Genomic DNA, 23,867 nt, shown 5'->3' on the forward strand with positions numbered 1-23,867 from the left:
AGAAGTTATCTGATTCGGTTCTTCCATTTTTCAAATAAGTGAACTAAGGTCAGATTACCAATGTCCTTTCTAAAATATACTCCACAGAACTGAATATTGCCCAAGATCTAGTATGACTAGAGCAGACTATAGAGGGAGTACAATTTCCTTTATTCTGAACACCTTAAATCTGCATTATTTTTTATAATGCCATATTATACTACTGACTACGCACTGAGTCTGTAGTTTAAATATTATTCATATGCATTGTAGTCTAATCACATCTGCCTCATTCTTAGCCATTGATTTTTTTTGTTTTGTCTTAAATATGGGACTTTTAAATTATATTTTAAAATGTTATCATTATCTTTTAAAAAATCCATACTTTCCATCTTGATAACAACTTGAAGACAGAAGGGCAAGGGCTAAACCACCCCCAGGGTCACACAGCTAAGAAATGTCTGAGGCCAGAATTGAATTTATATCCTCCCAACTCCAGATCTAGAGCTCTCTGTACTATGCCACCTAGCTGCCCTAGGTCAGTATCTTTTGGAAACCTGATTCTATTGTTCAACATGCTAGATATTGTTCCCAATTTCTTGTCATCCATAAATTTGGGAAACATACATTTATTTCTTTATCAAAATTATTGATAAAAATGTTAAACAGATGAGGACCAAAAAGGACTCTTTTGGGGCATTCTATGCCTAGTAGAGGCATATTTCTTTGGCATTAATCCTTTCAATACCATTCTTTGAGACCAGTCATTCAACTGATTTCAAGTCAAGAGTACTATTATCCAGTGCCCATCTTTTGAAGGCAACTAGGTGCTCTTTGATTGCCTCCTCACTTACTATGGCTGTTCCCATTAAATTTACCTTGGATTTTTCCTTTCAACCCTTTTTATTCTAGGTTGTACAATTTGAACACAATTCTTCTTGATAAGAAAACAGAAGCAAAAGAGGAGTTTTATATTATTATTATATATTATTAATTATATATACAAATATATATATTATATAAAATAATAAAAAATATATAATTATATATTATATATATAAATAAATATATATTAAATAATTCTATTTTCTCTTCATCATTTATTATCATCATAATAATATTTATCTCAAGCAGCAGCTTTATCCCTTCTTTTATCTTTCTCTTGCCTCCCTTTTTGTTGGAAAAGTGGAGAAGACAAGAAATGTTTTAAAAAAGAGAGAGATTTGAATGCCTATGCAAGACAACTCAATAGGCATAAATGAGACTTAAGGATTAAAAAAAAATCAAAATATATGTGTGTGATCTTATAACAATGACCAATATGGAAGTGTGTTTTGCATGATAATAAATTTTTATCCCAGATCAAATTGTTTACTATATCTGAATGGAGGGAGGGGGGAGAGAGGAAAGGACATGGTTTAAATCTTCTGCTTTTGGAAAATGTATGTTGAAAATTATTATTACATGTAATTAAGAAAATAGAATATCTTTGAATTAAGAAAAAAATAAAAGAATCAAAATAAGTATTCTGAATACAGTTGAAGATTTGCAATAATGCAGCAGGAAAGAGCAAGATCTACCCATATTCCTACCCTCAAAGTTCCTTTTCTCATTTCAGCCCTTTGTGTCCAGCAAGCCAGAGTGTCTCAACATCCTATGAGAGGCCAGAGCTATAAAAGAGGAAGCTGGTGGTAGTAAGAAGGTTGCTACATGAGTGATTGCTCACACCTTAGTTGGGTGGGTCTGATGACTTAGTTTATATGCCCTCTACAACTTTGGAAGATAAAAGTAGCCATTTATTCCTTGCTGTAAGTATGTTGCTTGACTCTTTGCTTTTCAGTTGAGCCTTCCCTAGATTTCCCAGCACACATCTCTTTTCCTCACTACCTTTTCCCATGCTATACTTATGTGACCCAAGTCTCTATTGCATGTTCTTGACTTCACCATACAGATAGTAACCATTAATGTGAGAAAATGAAAGCAATTAGCAGTCTCCTGAAGAAAGCTAAACAGTTAGGGATTCTTCCTACTACAGATTTATACTTGCTTATCTCTCTGGATAGAACTCTTCTTCCTACCCAGCTTTTCTCTCTGACTCTTGACTCTATAAAATATTGACTAGAGTTTAGGTACTGCCTGAAATATTTAAAACTGCAAGATAATCAATTAAAAATTATGGTTGTGCTACATGATAATTTACACGAAAAGGATAAAGGTATTTTGGTAGAATAAAAGCTCGATATAGGTCAATCGTAAGATATACCTTCAGTTGAGGCTGATTAATAAAAATACTACATACAAAAGAAGGGAAAATAGTAGCTCCACTCTCTGCTCATGTCAACCCATTTCTGTAATACTGTGTTCTGTTTCTCATGTGAGATTAAATTTTTAAAAAATTTAATAACAAATTTCCACAAGTTTTCTGAAGTTATATAATCCAAATTATCTCCCTCCCTTCTTCCCTTACCCCTCTCAGAGCTGGCAAACAATTCAATCTGGGTTATACATATATTATTTCATGTTAGATTTTAGAAAGGACATTGACAAACTATTTCAGAAGAGCACTACCATGACTATGAGAAGACTCAAAACTATGCCAAGGAAGAACTGGTTAAATGAACTGGGGATATTTATTCCAAAGAATAGAAAACTGAGGGGTGTGAATTTCAAAACTACTCAACCCTGTTCAAACCATTCTTTAGAGGACGGGATTTGGCTATTTCCTGATCAATAACAATAGAGATACTTGGAATGACAGAATCAGGTCTTGGAAACTACAATCTCCACCCTACTCAAGGTAACAGGATTTAGAAAGGGCTGCAGCAAAGCTCAAGATTTAATTATTTGAGAATGTGGCCTTCAACAGATATGTGCAAAGGGGACAGACCTCTGGGCGGTCCTGGGTGAAGCTAGAGCCACCATTGGCACAAGTGAGACACAGGAAGTGAGGTAGAGGACAGCTGAGGAGTCTGGGGACTTCCTGTGTGATGGGAGAGTGTGGTGGTTGGAGCCTGGTGCTTGGAGTGGAGGCCCTCAGACTGTTTCTCCATTTTGGTCACGTGAGTGATAGGGACTGATCTCTTTTTCTTTGCCTCGGCTATCCAAGGCCTTGGGCCTTTGGCCCAGCCTAAGCAGAGGGTTATTTAAGCCCTATTCCCTTCTCTTCCCTTTCTCTCTCTCTCTCTCTCTCTCTCTAATACCTTTCTTCCTCCTGTTAGTAATTATAAAAGGTTGACTGCTGACTTGAGTTTTCATTTAGGAATTACATAGTTGAATTCCTTGGCAACCTTAAATTAATATATATCAGTCTTTTAATGTGATTTCCATATCACATTGTGGCGACCACGAAGGGACTAAGTGGTGAGAAGGTAGAGTAAAAAGGCAAGAAAATTCAGAAGTTTATTGAGAGAATTCTTTAGACTCCCGTGTGGTCAGCCACATGGCTGTGTGATTTCCATATCACAGGGGACATAATAATAGTATCCCGCAATCATTTAAAGGGCCAGCACAGGGAAAAAAGAATTAGATCTTTTCTGCTTGACTTCAAAGGGCAAAATAGGATCATTGGGTGGAAATTAATAAGAGACATTAAATTTACACATCAGGAAAACGTCCCCCTTTTCAAAGCTGTTCAAAAGTAGAATAGACTAACAATTTGATGAATTACCCATTTTTTAATGTCTTCAATTAGAGGCTAGATGGCCATTTGTCAAGATATCATAGAAGGAATTCATACATCAGATGTGAGTTGTACTAGAGGACCTTTGAGGTCTCTGAGATTCTACTGTTTCGTGTAGAATTTGGCAAAGAAAGATTCAAGTGTTTTGTTGGACCAGTAGAAGACTGAGAGTCATTTGGATCCCTGATCTTCACTGTCATGGAAGTACTGGTGTCAAGAAATGCCTTGACTTCTTTTGATTTTTGGTTCAATGAAATACATTATAGTGATGCACCTGTAGTTTAGTAGCATGTTGGCTAGCACTATAAAAACATGAGAGCCCATTTTGGAATCTATTTCTGGTGAACACTGGCAGCAAGACATGGTTTATTTGTAGTGCTCAATGTAGTGCTCAAAAAAAATTAGTTTTTTTTAAAACTAGAACATAAGAGTTTTGGGGAGTAGGCAGGAGGGAAAGTGTAGGGGAGGAGCCAACAAATAACAGATTTGAGAGCTGTTTGAGCAACTATTTTGGAAATGTGTGCTCTGTTGCCATAATGGCCAATTCTTTAAAAGAGGACTGAAACCACCAATACCATTGACAGTGTTTATTATAATGATTCAGGAAAACAAACCACATGGATTATAATTAGTGACGCTTCTTTTTAAAAATTCTATTGTTGATTTAAAAATCCCACCAAATACCTTTTGGAAGGGTAAGCTGGCATCATGTTTTGTCCCCTGAAGGAGATACTAGGCCATTAACTCTTGTAGCCTAGAAAAACTTCAAATGCATGATGGCATTAAACCACAGGTGTGTGGCATAAAAGTTTGAAGACTATTTAAGTTAATTATCTTTCACCTGACCCCCTCCTCTTATTTCTACCCTTTTATGCTTGTAAAGAAATCAACCAGTAGAAGTCAAAATGCAAACTTCACAGAGGTCAGCCAGAAAAGTAGCCCTTAGTCAATCTCTTCCACATTAGTGTCTGGCTTGGGCATCAGTGCCACACTGGAAACCTGTACTACACACTGCAAAGTTTGCATCTGACCTTCTGCTGCAGATGGTGGGGACTGGCTGTTGGGCTCATATTCATGGAGCACAAGTGGACATTGGTCACTTGCTGTAGGCTGTAAGGGCTGACCGTTAGCCTCTTGGGTTGGTTGTGGAGGGTGGCCATCAACATTTGCTGCAATTTGTGAGGGCTGACTTGGAGCCTTTCCAATTGGTGGGAGGGGTTGACTGTCTGCCTCTACTATTGTTTGGAAGGGGTGACTATCAGTCCTTGCCATGGGCTTTAAGGACTGACTTTGGGACTCTGCCTTTGGTAAGAGAGACTGGTGGTCAGTTTTCAGTGGAGGTGTGGCCTCCCCACATTCCTCAGATTTAGAAAGAGGATCTTGTTGAGCTAGGGAACTCTCTGGGCTGCAAGCTTGGGGACTACATAACTCTAGCTCAGTATTTTCACAGGATTGGTCCTGAGGAGCTTCCACGTGATGGGTTACCACAAAAGCTGTTGCCAGATTCCTCAGTGCATTGTCTTCAGGACTGGCTACTTGTGCGTCAGCTGTTCCATCCACAGGAGCATCTGTGTCAGGCTCTTCTTCTGAGTTGGGCTCATTTTCTTCCTTTTCGGGGATTTTGGCTTCTTTAATTTTTTTGTAAAGCTCATTCCTCTCCTCATGCAGAGCTCTACAGAGGTTCTCTAGCCTTCCAATTTTCATCACAAAGCATTCATATTCTTTAGTCCTCACTGCTTTCTATTATTTTAGAAAAAGAGAAAAAAATATGATAAAAAATGGAAAGGATTATCTCGTGAGGAAAACAAAATCTTTCTTTCCTAAAGAATATTTGTCAGCTAGTTTCTTGGGTGTAAAGAATGTAAGTGGAGGTAGCTGGACCAGAAATCTGGGCATGATCACTTTTCTTTCTGTAATATACACATAGCTCTTTTGGAACCCCAATCACATGACTGCTTTCTTTGAAAAGAAAGGGGCAAGGAAACTTCCTGGCTCATGTTTTAGACTTTTTGAAATCTTGAAGCAGTAAGGGGACACCTGTTTCTGAGAACTGGATTGGAAGGGGAAAGCAAGGACTCTGATCAAAACTATAGGAGGAGGAGTTTCCTTGCCCTCAACAACTCTTTGTTGTTTGGTAGCAAATAAATTAATATAAGACCTCCTAATTGGCGTAGCTTTTAATGTAATAATAGCAACCAGTAATTAGCTAATGATTGCTATTTTTATATAGCTCTTGAAAGCTTGCAAAGTTCTTTAAATTATAGTATCTTATTATCTCTCATAACAATTTCTATGATGTAACTTAATAATATCTTCATTTTTCAGTTGAGGAAACTGAGACTAAAAGAAGGTAAGTGATTTGCCACAGGTCACATGTGTACTAAATGTTTGAGGCAAGATCTGAAATCATATCTTCATGTCTTCGAGTGCAATGCTTTTTCCACTTGCCATCTACTAAATAATTTGGATAAATGCCGTTTTTTTCCTTAGAAAAAACTGTCCCACACCCATGCTGACTGATCATCTTTGCTTCTTCTTCTCAGTAACATATTATATACTTGGAAGATGAAAGGGAAGAAGTAGAAAAGGATGTAGAGAGGCACATGCAGTGCTTCCCTGGAAGGGCCAGTCATGCACATCTTGTATTCAGGCAGGTGCTTCCTATCAAGGACAGGGTAGTAACCTAAAATGATGGCATTCTCCAGGAATCAGATCAAGTTTTGAAGGAAGAAAAAGCATGTGAACTAGGGTCACAAACCTATTTAAAATGCCTGGTTTACAATTTGGAACTATGTCCAAAGGGCGATAAAAGACTGTCTGCCCTTTGATCCAGCCATAGCACTGCTGGGCTTGTACCCCAAAGAGATAATGGACAAAAAGACTTGTACAAGAATATTCATAGCTGCGCTCTTTGTGGTGGCCAAAAATTGGAAAATGAGGGGATGCCCATCAATTGGGGAATGGCTGAACAAATTGTGGTATATGTTGGTGATGGAATACTATTGTGCTAAAAGGAATAATAAAGTGGAGGAATTCCATGGAGACTGGAATGAGGTCCAGGAAGTGATGCAGAGTGAAAGGAGCAGAACCAGGAAAACATTATACACAGAGACTGATACATTGTGGTACAATCGAAGGTGATGGACTTCTCCATTAGTATCAATGCAATTTCCCTGAACAATCTGCAGGGATCTAAAAAAAAATACTACCCACAAGCAGAGGATAAAGTGTGGGAGTAAAAACACCCATGAAAAGCAACTGCTTGACTACAGGGTTGGAGGAGATAAGACTGAGGAGAGACTCTAAATGAACACTATAATGCAAATTCCAACAACAGGGAAATGGGTTCGAGTCAAGAACACATGTGATAACCAGTGGAATCATGCGTCGGCTATGGGAGAGGGAAAGGCGGGGGGAGGGGGGGGGAGGAAAAGAAAACTATCTTTGTTTCCAGTGAATAATGTATGAAAACGACCAAATAAAATAATGTTTAAATAAAAATAAAACAAAAAAAACAAAACAATAAAATGCCTGGTTTAATTCTAGATCATTTTTGTACTTATTATTGTTGGCTATATTTTAATATGGCAAGTTCCTGAAGAGCCTGGTTATTTTTCAAAGACAATACTTTTTGCCATCATGCTATAGGCATTGCCTTAGCATGACTATTTTGCCTGGAACTTAGAAAAGCTGTGACAGAATTTTCTCACCTCTTCAATCATGTCCAGAAGTGCTTTGTTACAGTTTTCAAATCTTGATTTCCAAGTGGCTGTATCCTTTTCCAGCTTTTTCATTTTCTTGGTTGTCTATAATAAAGATGATGATGATAGATAACATTTATATAGTGCCTTGCAATTTGCAAACAACTGTTCAAATATTATCTCACTTTATTCTTACAACCCTGGAAAGTAGGAGCAATTATCATCCACATTTTAGAGATGAGGAACCTGAGGCAGAGGTTAAGTAATTTGCCTAAGGTCACACAGCTAAAAACATTTGAGGTCAAATTTGAATCTAAATCTTTTCAACTTCACATCTCCCACTTTATTTACTGTGTCTCCAAGTTGCCTCTATTAAAATCATGGGAAGAGTATAAGAAATTGATGCATAGAAGACTAATAGCCATCTTTTCCTCCCCACCCTTACAGAAAAGAGACACTTTTGTTATAAGACAAATGAATTTTCTATGACAAAGAATAAAGATTTAGAAATGTCAAGATGCTAGAGTTGGAAGAGACCTTAGACATCAACAAATACTCACTTTATATATGGGGAAACAAGCTTATAAAGGTTAACTTAGTTTCCTATCCACAGAGATAGAAAATGGAAGAGTTGAATTCCAACTTGTTCAGTTGTTTCAGTCATGTCGGACTCTTTGTGACCTCACTGGTTGTCACTGGAATGGTTTGACATTTTCTTTTCCAGCTCATTTTATAGATGAAGAAACTGGGGTGAATGGGGTTAAGTGACTTGCCTAGAATCACATAGCTAGTAAGTGTCTGAGGCTAGATTTGAACTCAGGAAGATGAGTCTTCCTAACTTCAGGTCCAGCACTCTATTCACTGTGTCACTTAGTGGCTCTTTGGATTCCAACACAGGTCCTCAAATCTGGAACTCTTTTGCTTATACTCCTCTGCCTCCTTTATACTTTAGTTCCCAATATGTAACTCTAGGTCTACTTGTTCTTCATTTTATGTGGGATAGTGTAACCTAAACTTACATTTTTTTTTGGTTGCCATATCACATTGTTGACTTATTATGAACTTTCCATCCACTGAATCCTTTATATCTGTTCCCAGATTAACTGCTATCAGCTAGCAATGGATCCCTTTTCTTGTGAGAGAGAACCTCTGTGGGAGATTGACTTTTTGCATTCAAGTATAAATTCATCTCTGTTAAATTTCATCTTACTAGGTGTTATTCTCCTTCATAGGTTAAAGGATTCATACAGAGGCTTATACTACTCTTTACCAAAATTTCTACCACTGTATTGAGAGTCTTTTAGATACAGGCAAAGGATTCTGAGCTCTAAGGTCTTAGAACATCAAGTCCAACACCTTCATTTAAGAGTCAAGGAAACTGAAATCCAGCAAGGGGAAGTGAGTAAAAATTCATTTAAAAGTCAAATATAATTGAAACATACTTGACACATCAACATATTTTTTTCCTCTGGCTTCCATGGGTGAATTCTGACTGCTTTGTGCTTTGATTAAACTTTTGCTTTTGTTTCTAAAGCTTGCAACTAGAAAAAATAATTATTTCCAATAATCATAATGAAAATCCAACCTGAAAAAAGTGGTCCTCTCTATAGTTTGAGCTTATTTTTCCCAATTTGAGACCAGGACTTCTTGCTCAAACTTAAAGAAGAAAATCATTCCTGGAATCTAGCAATGAGGATGGATCAATTATAATCATGAGTGTTATTTTAATTTTAAATCACTTCCGCTACCTTCTCATGTGTGAGTTAAAGGTCTTTTGTTTGTATTTTTTTAAAATTAATTTGTTTGTAACATTAAAATTCCCAAGTAATTCCTTTACTTCCTCTCCTCTTTGTACTAGAGAAGGCACTGTGTGATAAAATATGTATATGTATATATAAAATAACTATTGCTTATTTGTATTAGTTCTTTCTCTGGAGTTGTACATACACAAGTCATTCTTTAAACAATATTTCTGCTGTATATCATGTTCTCTCAGTTCTGTTCTTTTCACTCTTCATAATTTCATATAGCCTTTCTATTAAAAAAATTAACTTGTTATTTTTCATAGTGCAATAGCATTCTATCAAAATCATATGCCACAACTTAGCCTTTTCCCAATTGATGGGCATCCCTGTGATTTCTAATTCTTTGCCACTACAAAGAAAATATTTTAGAACATATATGGATTCTTTTCCTTTTTCCCCTGATCACTTTAGTTTCTTATCAGTGAAAAATGAAGCCATCTGGTCTTTGCCTTTTTAAAATATAATTCTGGTTTTTACGTTTTTTGTTATTTTAGTTTTGAATAGATCAATCACTCTGGAAAGGGGGAGCAAATTCCTCATTGGAATTGGTTTTGGGTGAAACTTCTTAATATTTGCTGTCTAATATATATATACATACATATAGGCAGTTCTGCCACAAATATTTTGAAAATGCTCATTTGTTCCAACTTGATTGATATTTTAAAGAACATTCTAGTGATAATTTAAAATATGAGTTTGCTTTTGTGTGTTTTCTTTGGTGAAAAACAGGGAGAGAACTCTGGAAACTGCCCCACTTCACTATAATTCACAAGCTGCAGCCCTTACAATGCCCACTTCCAGAAGCAAACTTCGGGTCTTTGTCAAGGTAAGGTGGCATATTTATTGCATATATTTTAATGCAGGAGGATCTGTGAGCAGAGAAGGCCTGGTCTGAACCCCCTTACACTGCCCCCCCTCTTCCCTTCCACACGCCATAGCCTCAGGACTATAGATGGGACTTGGGAAGGTCTTCCTCTCGTTGTATAGCCCAGGGTGCAAGCCTAGACCAGGCCCTGTAGCCTGAGACTATGAATATGGCCACTAGTGTTTATATCTTTCTTTCTTAAAACAAAATAAAACAAAACAAACCCTTACTTTCTATCTTAGAATCAAAACTGTGTATTGGTTCCAAGGCAGAAGAATGGTAAGGACTAGGCAATGGGGGTCAAGTGACTTGCCCAGAGTCACACAGCTAGGAAGTGTCTGAGGCCACATTTGAACCCAGGACTTTCTATTTCCAGGCTTGATTTACTAAATTACACGTTAAAAAGAGTTGCCAATCTGTATCATCAGAGATAATTTTTATATCAAGAATTCCCTCCACTGATAAAATCATAGGTCTAGATTACCTACAAATTATATACATATCTGTTCATATTTATATATATATATATATATATACACACACACACACATTTCTCGTGCTGACTTAAGAAATCTATTTTAGATGATTCTTATAGTTATGAATTGCAAATGCCATTTTCCAAGCGTGATGGTGATATTGACTTTATTATAAAGGGAATGAATGGGAAGGGGATTTGATTTCCTGCAAAGGTAAAGCAATATAATTATTTTTCTTTATTACAAGAGAGGGTCCAGTGTCAGGGGTATATATCAGGAAATAGATATTTAAATTTTTTTTAAATTAATAAAGTTAATTTAAAAAAGAAAGATGTAACATATGCATAGGCATTTCTCAGAGATATGTACCTACAGTTGGGTCTTTATAGTTTCATATTGGGAAAGGAAGGGAAATGACATAATGATCCAGGGCAGAAGGATTCTAGACTAGATGGGGAGGTAGGAGATCTGAGTTATATAGTCTGAACTCTATGACAAATTCATTTGGGCATATCACTCCAACCATCTGGACCTTGGTTTCCCTGTCTGTGAAGTGGCAGAGTTGGGCTAAATAATTTCCAAGGTTTGTTCCCACTCTAAAATTCCATGGTCTGAAATGGAGAATTAAAGCAATAATTTAATTTTTTTTGAAAAAAATTAAATTGATAGTGAAATTCTAAGGGATAGTTTGCAATTTAGAAGAGCATCTCTTTTTAACTTCAGTGCTTATCAATCTATTGCAGATCATAGGGTTGTCCTTTCTTTAACTCTCAGCAAACAGTAAAGAGAAAGTTTATCTTTCCTCTCTAACTCCCTATCCCCACCCAATACCAAGAAACAACAAGTGAAAATGAATCATTTTCTTTTTTCTTTGGACAGTTGCTGAAACTATTTTACCACAAGCTTACCAATAAAAAATACAGCACAATCTCTTCCAAATCTATAAACATTTCATGATTCTATGAGAGGCACTGTAGTGTCATAGCCAGAGATGAATGAGCCCAAAGGAGAATTGGTTGTCAAAATGGAAAATATCAGTACAGTCTGGATGATAAGTGGTACTCACTTTATCCATTTCCTGCTTGAAAGTGGCAAATACCTCATTGCTTTTCGTCAGTGTATTCTGGAACTCTTCAAACCTCTCAGAGTAGAGAGTAAGCTGCAAGCATAGAAAAGAGAGGATCTATTATAGGAGTTGTATTCAGAGTGATTTAAGATCAAAACATTATGCTAGGGTTTATTATTTTGGAAGAAAAATGATTATGAGTACACACACAGTATGATTCTAGAAATATTTGTAGCCCAGATAACCCTTATTGGGCTCAGCTAGAGTCAGTGTTCAATGAAACCATTTATGGAGTGCTTACTGCATGCATGGCACCAGGCTGGGGCTGTGCAGGATTCTCAACAGATATCAATCAATCAACAAATATTTATTGAGTCCCTATTGTGTGATAGGCACAAATGATATAGATAAAAAAAAAAGCTATTGTCCCCACCCTCAGGTAGTTTATATTCTCTTGGAAGGAGGGGATAAACATGTTACTAGAGAAATAAATACCAGATTTATACATAATTTGAAATACAAACTCAAATCCTTTGTAACTATGTCAACTTAAACCACAGCAGTTCAGAGTTGGAAGGGACTCTAGAAAGCATCAGGTCCCACCTTTCCCTGAATAAGATTCCCCTTACAATATACCTGGTAGATTTTGCTCTGAGCCAGACTCTAAAATTAGCTTTGTTCCAAGGCATTATTTCTTTTAGAAATAACAATGACTGAATCTATTTAATTTAAAAAGAATTTTGTTGATGCTTATGTTCTTTTTTAACAAGTAAAAGTTTAAAAGCATTTAAGAATGTTAAAAACTATTCTGTATTTAGGAACCATGTCCAAAGATCTCTATGAGATTACCTCTAGAAACAAGTCCAATAACCCATAACAGAAGTAATCATTTGCTCTAAATCATTACTGATTAGATAAATTAAAATCAAGACAATTTGAGAGATATCATGCCCATTAGACTGGCTAAAATAATAAAAGGACAAAACAATAAATGTTGGAGGGGATGTAGAAAAATTTAGACACTAAACTAAACTACTGTTGGTGGAACAGTGAACTGATCCAACCATTTTGAAAGCAATTTGGAATTATGGCCAAAGACTTCTAAAACGATGTATACCCTTAGATCCAGTAATACCACTGCTGGGTTTGTTTCCCAAGGAAGTCAGGGGAAAAGGAAAAGAACCTATATGTTCCAAAATATTTATAGCAGCTCTCCTTGGGGTGGTAAAGACCTGAAAATTGAAGGGCTATTCCTCAACTGGGGAATAACTGAACAAGTTATGGCATAAAATTGTGATGGAATATTACCATAAGAAATGATGAGTAAGTTAATTTTTTAAAAAACTTAAAAGACCAACTATGTGACCCTGGGAAAGTCACTTAACCCCCATTGCCTAACCCTTACCACTCTTCTGCCTTGGAACCAATACAAAGTATTATTCCAAGACAGAAGGTAAGAGTTTTAAAAAACAAACAAACTTAAAAGACCTATATGAAATTATGAAGAGTTAAATGAATAGGACCAAGAGAACATTATATATAGAATTAATATTTGAAGAACAATGTGTGAAGGTTCACCTCCAGATAAAGAACTGATAAATAGAACCATGAAAGACAATCTATAATACGTATGTTTTTTGATGCCTTCTATGGTGCAGGGAGAGGGGAGGAGAAAAAAGTGTTAAAAAAAAGTAATTGTTATGTGATGTATAGTCTTTTCCTCCTTTGTAACTAACTCCATAGGTAAGTTCCTTTAATGTTGGTAGGAATCATAGTTGATAGGAGTCCTGTTTTTATAGGCTATGCAAGTTACACTGCTTCAATCATTGATTTTTCTGAATCTTCCTTTCCCTTTGAAAGTGTCAAGTAGGTATGTTATTTGGTTGGTAATGTTGCCATTCCAAATCTGTGAATGTTCATCCCTGTTGAATTGCTGATTGTGACCTTACAGAAATTGTATCTTTAAGTAGCAATTGTGTTCCAATGATCCTTTTTTAGACCATTGATTCTGTCCTTTCATTCTGAGTGATTGAAAAATGAAGGACTAGGAAAATAATACAGCCATGCTTTGGGGTCTCACTCAGACCTGAGAAATGAACACCAGCTCAGGAAATCTCTAAGCTCCATTCCAGTACTACAATTCTGTGATTCTGACAATACCTCAGTCTGTTGGAAGCCCTGAAAAAATCGATTTTAAATTGAATCAGGGATTTCCAGTGCTATACAAAAAAAAAGCTTTAAAAAACCACCTCTCCTATTTAACTTTTTGTTGTGTGAATTATTTAAAAAAAAATCCAAACATCCTGTTTGCATATTTGCCATTTAAAAATGGAATCTTTTCCAACTTCCTGTTGAATTTAGGAATTTGAGAAGTTCTCTTCTCTCTTTTTGGTGGACTAGATAATAGCTAATTTTTTGATATTCAGATTTGGGAATATGGAAAGCTAGCAGAGGAAAGCTAAGATTAAAAAGAAGTGGCTGCTTAAGAGATTTCCAGAAACACCCTTGCCTTATGGGAAGTGGATTATGGGGAACAATAAAGAAAGCATGGAGTGAAACAAGATAGGCCATGACAAGATTTTAGAACAAATATACTTGTGTATGTCTATTTAAATCCTTTCTTTCTGTCCTAGTTACTCTAGGACTAGGCAAATGGAGTTAAGTGACATTACAGCAAGGATGTGTCTGAGGCCAAATTTGAATCCAAGTCCTCCTGATTCTAAGCCTGACTCTCTATTCACTGAGTCACCTGGCTGTCCCCGGGGTTTTTTTTTTTTTTAATGAAGTATAGAATAAATAAAACTAGGAGAGAAAATTTATGATTGCTTCCCCCCATTATCCATTAAAAAATATATTTGGCTTCTCATAAATAGATCATTCTTGACTATATGTAAATCGATTTACCCACTTTTTGCATTTTCCCTACTAAATCTGGAAGCCTTCTAACTTTTTCACCTCCTGATGATTTATTCTCAAAGCATCCTATAATATTTTTGCATTTCTTCTTGAAAAACTAGAGAGACCACAGCCTCCCCCTTGAAGGAATCCAGGGGAATGTCTCTCCAATTTGAATGTCATTGCCTCTTCTCTTATGGAAGGGCTGCTAATACTTTGGTTTTATCATTCACTTTTTCTGCCTCTGTTCTTTCTGGGAAATATCTACCATTCTAGGAAATCGTTGGTGGCCAGCCTCTCCCTTTTGAAAACCCCTTTCTTCAAGGCCCAACAGAAGGAGTAAGTGGTCCTTTACTCATTAAACCTTTTCTGGTCCAGATAAAAGCAATCTTTGTTTCCTCAAATTTTTCTAAAATATTTTGCATTAATCTTTATTGTCTTAATTCATTCTACCATGCAAATAATTTTTCTATGGCATTGTATTCACAGGTATCAAAGTGGATGGAATCTCCTGGGCTTGGAATATGGAAGTTCTGAATTCAAATATGATCTCTAACACTCCTTCTGTAACCTGGACAAATCACTTAACTTCTGATTGCATCAATTTCCTCAGCTGTAAACTGAAGATAACAATAGCACCTACCTTACTGGGTTGTGAGGATCCAATGAGATAGTATTTGTGAAAAGCACTTAGCATAGTGCCTGGTACATAGTAGGTGTTATATAAATGCCTTTTCTTTCCCCCTCCCTCCTGTATTCTTTCACACCCCTACCCCATTCCATTCCAAACACCTCATGGGCAGGGAATTTGTTTTTGCCTTTCATCTTTTTATCTCAAATGCCAGTTTTGCACAAATTAAGATCACAGAATTATGAATTTAGAGCTGAAAGAGACTTTAGGAGCCATTGAGTAAAATTTCCCCTCCCCTCATTTTATAGATGAAATTAGGCCTAGATGTATTAAGATATTTATAGGAGTATAAGACCATAAATTTAGAGCTGGAAGGAACCTTAGAAGCCATTGAGCCCAATGCCCTTAGTTTTTCTCAAATGAGGCATAAAGTGGCTTGTCCAAGGACATAAGATCAGTGAGGGCAAAATTGAGGTACAAACTCTGGCAATATGTTTCCAAATCCAATGGACCCATTGCATTTTTTGTCTAATTGAACCAAAATGAAGATGCAAACCAGAGTGACAATGAGATGGGAGAAGCATCAGCTGGGAAGTCTACTATCATGTCTTATTGGTATGAAACTTCACATCTTCAGTAGGAACAAGGAACAAAACAGTTGAGCAAGGAGGGATATGAGGATGTTATCTAGCTTTTCTAGAGTTTAGTCATGTCTTTACATTGGGGAACACTGTTTGCTAGGCTTTTATGGTTATGAATTTATTCTTCTTTTCTCCTTATTCCTGTCCGGTATATTTAGCATTCTATACATCGAGTCTGAAGACCATGACTTGGAAACAAATAATGCACATCATGCATTTAATTCTTTCTACTTCACCTGGGCTTGCAGGACTGTCTCTTGCTCCTTCAGCATCTTAGTTTGAAGTTTCCACTCAGCTGCTTGGTTCAGTAACTGTGAAAAGATTATCCAAAAAAAGAGAATATATTACATTCAAAAGATCTTTATATTTCAGTTAATATATAAATCTTGGTACTTTTCCTGCTTCTTAGGTCTCCTTAAAAGGTTCTTTTAAAAAACAAAATATATGAAATAATTTATTAAAGCCAAAATGTATCTTGTGATTTTTGATGATGACTTGATTTCATGGGAGAAAAAATAGAAAAACAACTATTTTGCTTATGAAATATCAAATCTAGTAGAATGTAAGTTTCTGGAGGGTAGACTATTTAAAACTTTTCATCTTTGTATTCTATATGTCTGGCACAGTACCTGGCACATAGCAAGTGTTAAATAAATGCTTGAATTGAATTAAATTCCCATATAGTTCAGCCTCTCACACAATGAGTCTCCTTTCCAATATTACAGATTGTTGAGTCTCCATCCTCAGCCGAAGATTCCTAACATCCCTGAGGAGATTTAATACTTGCATCCCATTCTCTAACCAAATTTAGCAGACGATAGTGCTCTAATAGTGACAACATACATGGTGGCTTTGCTGTTATGATTTCTGGGTTTTATTTGAAAGCAAAACCCAAGGCAAGAAGTAGAAATGGTGTAGAGGCAAGGGGAAAGTGTGCTGTGTCTGATGTTTCCCTCCACCACCCTCAAATGAATATAGAAAGTATACCAGTTGGGTTAGTAGCTATCTTTGGAAAGGGCTGCAGAGAAAGAATGAGGTATTTTACTGTGATTGGCCAGCAGGAGAGAAGTAAATTATTACTTTCCTTCTGATGCTATTTTAATTTACCTAGATCTTCTCATTAGTACTCCTTAGTGTTGTTGAGATGGCTTACGACACTTGTTACTTTTGCTTCATGTAGTGGTTTTAGTTGTTAATAGAGAGGTAGTTATGCCAATGACAGTGGATCTATTTTCTTGATCCTTTGACAGTTATCAACATGAGAGATGTTGGCATCTATAAGAATGTCATCAGCAGGTGTGATTGTATTGCTTTATCGATTATGCAAACCGCAGGCAGGGGCTGAGACACCCTTGTGACTCAGAAAGAACTAGAGGGGAAGTTATTGCATATGTGTATCTGGCCCCCCTGGATTATTGGCTTATAGCCTGTGGGACTACCATTTCCTTCCTAATACACAGCACATCCAAATTCTCTCTTTTATTTCTAATGGCTTTCCCAAACATTGAGATAGCCCTTACCTTTTGTCTCTACCAATTCTAATTCTCAACATCTCCTTAGCCTCTTCTATCAATGTTCCTCTCTTAAAATCCCTACAACATTTTGGGGGGTATCCAACCATCTAGGATTTGAGGGTATAAATGTCTTACATTGCTCACAGGTTATTTCATATAGGTTTTTGGAATTAGATCATAAATTCCTAAAAGTCAGAGACTATGCCCCTTCTCTTTTTTGACTCCTCCATAGTAATCCACCTAATGATGGACATAGTAGGTTCTTAATAATTTAATTATAATTAATTAATTATAAAATAAATTAATAAATTGACTTCTTAATTTTACAGTTAGTTAATAGGGTCTGACTATGTGTAAGTAGCTGGGGATACAAACATTAGATACACCATAGTCCCTGCCCCTTGGGAGCCTATAATCTGGTATCATGAAATAATAATGAGATTATATATATATATATATAATACATATCTTTTCATACATACACACATACATATGTCCACATATACTATATATACTTTCCTTAGAACCCACAGAATAAATAAATTTGTTTCTAAAACTCAAATGAAAGCTAAAAAGATCACTATTGCTTCCAGAGGATAAATCATGAAAGGTGCTTCTTTCTCCTTTGTGGAAACTAGAGATACAGAATGTTGCCTATCAGACATGTACTAGCTAAAGGCTGTTACCATCCAAGCTAATTTTATTGAACTGTTTCTCTTTGTTAGAAGGGAGAGCTCTGTAGTATTTACCAGCTATTACCACTAGGATATGACTGGTATAAAAAACAAAGGGCATCAGTTAAAATCAAGAAGGGAAAAAAGCCATCCAGATGACAGATACTCCCTAGACACTTGATCATCGACCAAAGTGTCTCTAAGATAAAATTTGGACTTTCCTGCTCTTGGGGGCTGGGTGGGGTGAGGAAACCATTGTTCCATCCATTTGCATTAAATAATGGCACCCTATCCCTCTGTGATTCTTCATGAACATAAGGCGATTAGGAGTTTCTCAGGGACATGGGATAAAAATAGAGCAGGCAGATGTTTAAATTGATAAGTACATATTCCTTTTCTCGCTGGTGTCTCTCCTCTGCTTCCTTCATCATTTCTTGTGCTTGTTCAAGTTTTGCATCCACCAGTTTCTGTTGGAGTTCCCGGTGCTTAAATATTTTATCCAGATGCTGGAGAAGAACAAAGTACACAGATGAAAAAAAGAAGAAAAAAAAGGATTTATTGACGACTGCCTGAGAGTTGTCAGACAACATTCCTATCAACACAAAATCCATTTGCCTTCCCTTGGAGGTTCCATGCCCAAAATGGACCACATGTCAAAAGAACAGAACTTAAAAGAGATCAAGAAAAGTGTATATAGCTCCCTCTTCTGGAGAAGGAAAGGAAATGTCATTGATGGCAGCAAAAACTCTCCCATGAGGTGGTCATGTGAGGAGGATCATAAATCTAGAGCTGGAAGGAACCACAGAGGCTATCTAGTCCAACCTTCTCATTTTACAGATGAATAAACTGAGGCCCAATAAAGTGAACTGATTTGTTCTAGGTCAGACAAGTCCTGGAGGTAGGAATTGAATACAGGTCCCTAACTCCACAGTCAGTACTTTTTCTACTCTACTTAGCTGCCTCCCACTCTACCATGCTGGCCTGAAACGTTTAAGTTCCATTATAGGTAAAATTAGGGCAGGTATGGATTACCGTGAATAGAGTGCTGTGCTTGGAATCAGGAAGACTCATTTTCTTGAGTTCAAGTCCAACCTTAGATACTTATTAGCTATATGATCCTGGAAAAGCCACCTAACCCCTTTTGCCTCAGTTTCCTCATCTGTAAAATGAATTGGAGAAGGAAATTTCAAAGCACTCCAGTTGCCAAGAAAACCCCAAATAAGATAATGAAGGGTCAGGCTTGACTAAAACAACTGAACAAGAGGTAAAAGCTCTTTGGTTGCTTCCCAGGATTGCCCAACATTGTATGTACGGTGACCCCTTTATAATGTTCCCTGCACTTAAAATACTGCTTTTAAATGATCTCTGCATTTTAAAATAGCAGGTCTTTTAGGTAGAGGCGCTCAAAGCAAGAATCCATCTTTTCTTTTTCCATTAGCTTCCCTAATATTGTTGCCATTTACTTAAATACATTTACTGTGTTAAAGAGATTAGGTGTCAGAGAAGCAGAGAATTGTTACAACTGGAAAAAATCTTTGAGATCATTTATTGCAGTCCCCTCTTTTCATAGCTGAGAAAATTGAGACCTATTTAAGTGATTTCCCCCAGGTCATATAGGTATTTAGGGACAGACTTATACCTCTTGACTCTTAATCTGTCTGCCTCAGAAGAAGCCAGAATTCTACAAGGAGACTGAGGAAGATCCACAATGATGCTTTTTTCAAAATTGTAGTACTGAATTCATTTAGTGTTCTGACTATAACCAACACTATTTATTATGGAGGGGGTGGGTAGGTGGCTCAGGGGACTGAGAGCCAAGCCTAGAGTGCCACAGACAGAAGTGGTCCTAGGTCAGTGCTAGTTTGGAATATTTCTTGGTAACTGGCCCTGTATCCTACCTCTGTCACACAGTACTTGCTTGACCTTGAATAAGACATCTAACCTCTTGGACCTCACCTGTAAAATGAGGTTAAAGTTTCCTTTCAACTCTAACTTTTTGGTGCTAGATGATAGTCTTTCCTTTCACTCATCATTTCTCCATGTGTCACTCTATACAGGCATTACGTATTGAAATTTATGGACTGGAATGTGGCATGATAAAATTGTCACACTTATCTTACCACATGGCTGCTTTCTCTTAAAAGAATTATTACAAAACTCGGTTCTTCACACGTTTCTACTGAGATGACAATATTCTAATTACTATCCTTGTGTCTCAGAATGCTACAAAGCTCCTTGAGTGAAATCCACAACAATTTTGAAAAGAGTGGCTTAACCATTCATACTTAAAAAGCAAAATGGGGGTAGCTGGGTAGCTCAGTGGATTGAGAGCCAAGCCTAGAGATGGGAGATCCTGGGTTCAAATCTGGCCTCAGACACTTCCCAGCTGTGTGACCCTGGGCAAGTCACTTGACCCCTATTGCCTAGCCCTTACCGCTCCTCTGCCTTGGAGCCAATACACAGTATTGATTCCAAGACAGAAGGTAAGGGTTTAAAAATAAATAAATAAATAATAAAAAGCAAAGTGGATGAAAACTGTACAATGCTTAAATTATGATAGTTATATGCTGAATTTATTGATCATATATTTCTTGGATAGGTAGTGCAGATAGATATTCTGGGCTCAAAAGAAATCATAGGGCTAGATTCTATTTGGGAAAGTATCCACTGTTTTCAATGATTCCAAACTAGTTGCCATTGAATTTCTTAATACCGTTATTTTTCTGATAGAGAGGCAGAATGGTGTAGTGGACAGAGGTCTTTCCTTGGAGTAGGGAGGACCTGGGGTTAAGTCCTGTCTTGGGCAAACATTGACTGTGTGATCCATCAACATGTCACTTCAATTCTCAGTGCTCCAAGCAGCTCTCCAAGACAAGCTGCCTCTCTGCATTAGGAGAGGGAATTTCTGCTCCAAGCATTTCCCTCCGACGTAGACCAAAACACAAATCAACAAAGCCTCCCCTCTCCCCCAACCCCACTTATCTCCCGGGGATAGACTATCTTTCTGTAAGTCATAGAATATCATAATTTCCTAAGAATGAAAATTATAAAAAAGTAAAGGCAACGAAAAGATACATTCAGGGACAAGCTTGAGGTAATATGTCGCCATCAACAGTCTGCATTCAGAAAGTGATGCAAAAGACATTATTGAGGAACCATATGGCCAGAAAAGGAATTGGGACAACTAGGCAATGAGAATGAAACATTATGGAAGGATAGTCTGAGTGGTATGCGTTGGTACCTTGATGATACTAAAAAAAAATACCTCAGAAGGTGGATTTCATTCCATTAGGGAATCTTCTATGCAAGGACTGATGGGAAAACAGGGATATGAATTGCACAGGATGTATATCAGCAAAGGAATTACACTGATGGAGTTATGCATCTACTCAAGATGAAAAAGAAGGATGATAAAATTACCCTTTTGGGGGGCAGCCAGGTGATTTGGTGGCTTGAGAGCCAAGTTCAGATATGGGAGGTCCTGAGTTCAAATTTGACCTCAGATACTTCCTAGCTGGATAACCCTGGGCAAGTCACTTAATCCCCATTGCCTAGCTCTTACCACTCTTGTGCCTTGGAACCAATGCACAGTATTGATACTAAGATGGAAGGTAAGGGTTTTTATTTTAAAATAAATAAATAAATAAAATCACCCTTTTAGAGCTATATTGAGCTACATTTCAAAGGGATAGCTGTAACTTAGATCATATAACTTCACATAATTCACTTTTAATTTGTTTCTGACTATTGTAAGGATGTAAATTCAGATGAATTTCTTAGACCATTTCAGAGGAGTGATTTAGTAATGTCTGTGATCCTTTCGGCTTATAAAGAAAACTTTCTCATTATTAATCCATTAAAGAGTGGTCAAAACCTTATTTCTTCAGTTTCTTCAACTCTCAGATAATCATAGTAAATAATAGCTAGCATTCATAGAACACTTTAAAATTTGCAAAGACCTTTTACATATATCATCTCATTTGGTCATCACAACAACTTTGTGCAGGTGGGGGGAACTATTATTATTCCCAGTTTACAGATGGGGAAACGGAGGCCAAAGAGGTGAAGTGACTTGCCCAGGGTCACGTATCCAGTAAGTGTCTGAGGCAGGATTTGAACTCAAGTTTCTTGACTTGAGTTCAACATTATATTCATTCTGCCATCAATTTACCCAAATGCCTCAGTGCCCCTATTTCTGCATGATTTGATACAGTTCTCACCTCTTCTCTGAGTTCATACTGATCAATGATGCTTTTCAGTTTCTCTGCTAGCTCTGTGTTCTCTTGGCATAGCTTCATGTTCCTTTCACTCTGTTGTTCAATCTGAGCCTGGATATCACTCAGTGTACCCTGAAAATGACTTGTGATCTCTTTCCTTTTCTCGTCTTCCTCACGTGCCCTCTGAAGAGTTTCCTCCTGTTGAAAAAAAAAAAAAGAACAATATTTGAGTGTAAGAATTTTGTTAACTTTCTTGCCCTGAGATTTACAAAATCTTTTCAGACCAAAGATCAGTAGTAACAAGACGAAGAGAAAGAAAAATTAAATATCTCTACAAGAGGTTTTGAGTTCTTTTCTAAGTTATAATGCTTAATCTATGAAATAAATATATAAAAGTCTTATGTACAGATCAGTCGAGTACAGGTGAATAGTTCCTGGAAAGAGGTGCTGTGAATACCTTGTATATAATAGTTACTTATAAATAGACCTGCCTGAAAGATGACTAGGAGCCAGCTGAGTGTTTGAATGAGCTGCAGCAATTTCTACCAAGGCTGCATTAGCCAGTTCTGATCTTACTGTGTTTGGCTGAAAACAAAGGTGGCTTCCTTGCCAGGAGTTAAAAGAGATGGTTCAAATCCTCCACTCCTGTGGTTTGCTGTAACAAGGAGGCAAATCAACGTCATATCCCTTTACAGTCCTCAAGACTCATCGACTGAATGATAATATTGAAATGTCATAAATCTACCCAGGCAAACAATATGTTCTCCTGGATAAAAAAAAAAAAGTTCCCCAGAAGATTAGTAATAAGGTGAATTCAAATAGTTACTGAGCAGTAGCACTACTCTAAAAGTTATAAAAGAAGACCATGGCAAACCCGCAGGATAGCAAGCTTTTGTTGGAAAAGCAGTCATGTGTCATACACAGTAATTGATGTGTTCGCTGAAAAATTCTGATTCCGGGTGCAATGATAAGTTTCAAATCCTAAAACTCTAAAAGAAACATCTAATTATCCCTTATTTCACTTTGTTAGCATGGTAGAATTGGAAATTAACTTTCATAATGTCATTTCTTTTCCCTTTTTCCTTCTAAATCAAAACTCTCCATTCACTCAGACCCACTGACAATATACCAAGATTTCCCACACATCTATATTGAGTACTGTTTGCTTTGTGAGTCTTACTCTCATTCTTTTAGAGTAAAAGGGTTTAATATTTCCATGTAAAAATAAAGACAGAGGCACACAGCTGCCAAATCACATATAGACACTGGGGGGTTCCTTTATAGTCTGATTAATTTGTAATACACAAGGACGGTTTATGCATTCATCAGTGCAAAGTAAAAACTGTGTAGTACAGAACTTTCCAACAAACGTGCCTAACAAGTTTAAATTAGGTCCTGAAGAACTTTTTTTTGGGGGGGGAAGGGGAGGTGTTTGGAGATGGAGTTGGGGGGGGGGGCGACCAGGAGAATTCTGCAAGCAGCAGTAGTTATACCCTATCTTTACTATGGCTAAGAGTCATGTAGGATAGCAGGCATGGATAGGCTGCAATTAGCCCTGTTGGAGGGAACTCTCAAATTGATGAAGCCACAGTTTGAGGATTTAAGTATTTTATAGTTCAATTTTTTACAGTTTTAAAAGCACTTTCCTCACAACAACCCTATTATTATTCTGTAATTTCTCAGCTGAGCTCACCACTCACATCTTTAACTTCCCCCAGGGCACT

At 37.0% G+C, this 23,867-nt stretch overlaps 1 protein-coding gene and 1 long non-coding RNA gene across 4 annotated transcripts in view; one reads left to right on the forward strand and one right to left on the reverse strand.

Annotated features, from left to right (window-relative positions):
- Positions 1 to 3,348: 3,348 nt before the first annotated feature.
- The window catches only part of TXLNB (taxilin beta), a 71,282-nt gene continuing 50,763 nt past the window's right edge, over positions 3,349 to 23,867 (reverse strand). For all 3 annotated transcript variants that reach the window (XM_056818880.1, XM_056818879.1, XM_056818881.1), the window contains exons 5-10: positions 22,147 to 22,341; positions 18,313 to 18,432; positions 15,975 to 16,049; positions 11,572 to 11,664; positions 7,369 to 7,464; positions 3,349 to 5,398 (exon numbers count right to left, since the gene is read on the reverse strand). In XM_056818880.1, coding sequence (XP_056674858.1) covers positions 4,601 to 5,398; positions 7,369 to 7,464; positions 11,572 to 11,664; positions 15,975 to 16,049; positions 18,313 to 18,432; positions 22,147 to 22,341 — 1,377 coding nt within the window. In that variant the 3' untranslated portion in view covers positions 3,349 to 4,600. The remainder of the gene's footprint in view (positions 5,399 to 7,368; positions 7,465 to 11,571; positions 11,665 to 15,974; positions 16,050 to 18,312; positions 18,433 to 22,146; positions 22,342 to 23,867) is intronic.
- Positions 9,589 to 17,290, forward strand: LOC130457464 (uncharacterized). The gene is made up of 3 exons (XR_008916690.1): positions 9,589 to 9,990; positions 14,743 to 14,805; positions 14,956 to 17,290. It is a non-coding gene; the product is annotated as an uncharacterized LOC130457464 (long non-coding RNA).

This window comes from Monodelphis domestica, chromosome 2, assembly GCF_027887165.1.
Source record: "Monodelphis domestica isolate mMonDom1 chromosome 2, mMonDom1.pri, whole genome shotgun sequence".
Taxonomy (NCBI): domain Eukaryota; kingdom Metazoa; phylum Chordata; class Mammalia; order Didelphimorphia; family Didelphidae; genus Monodelphis; species Monodelphis domestica.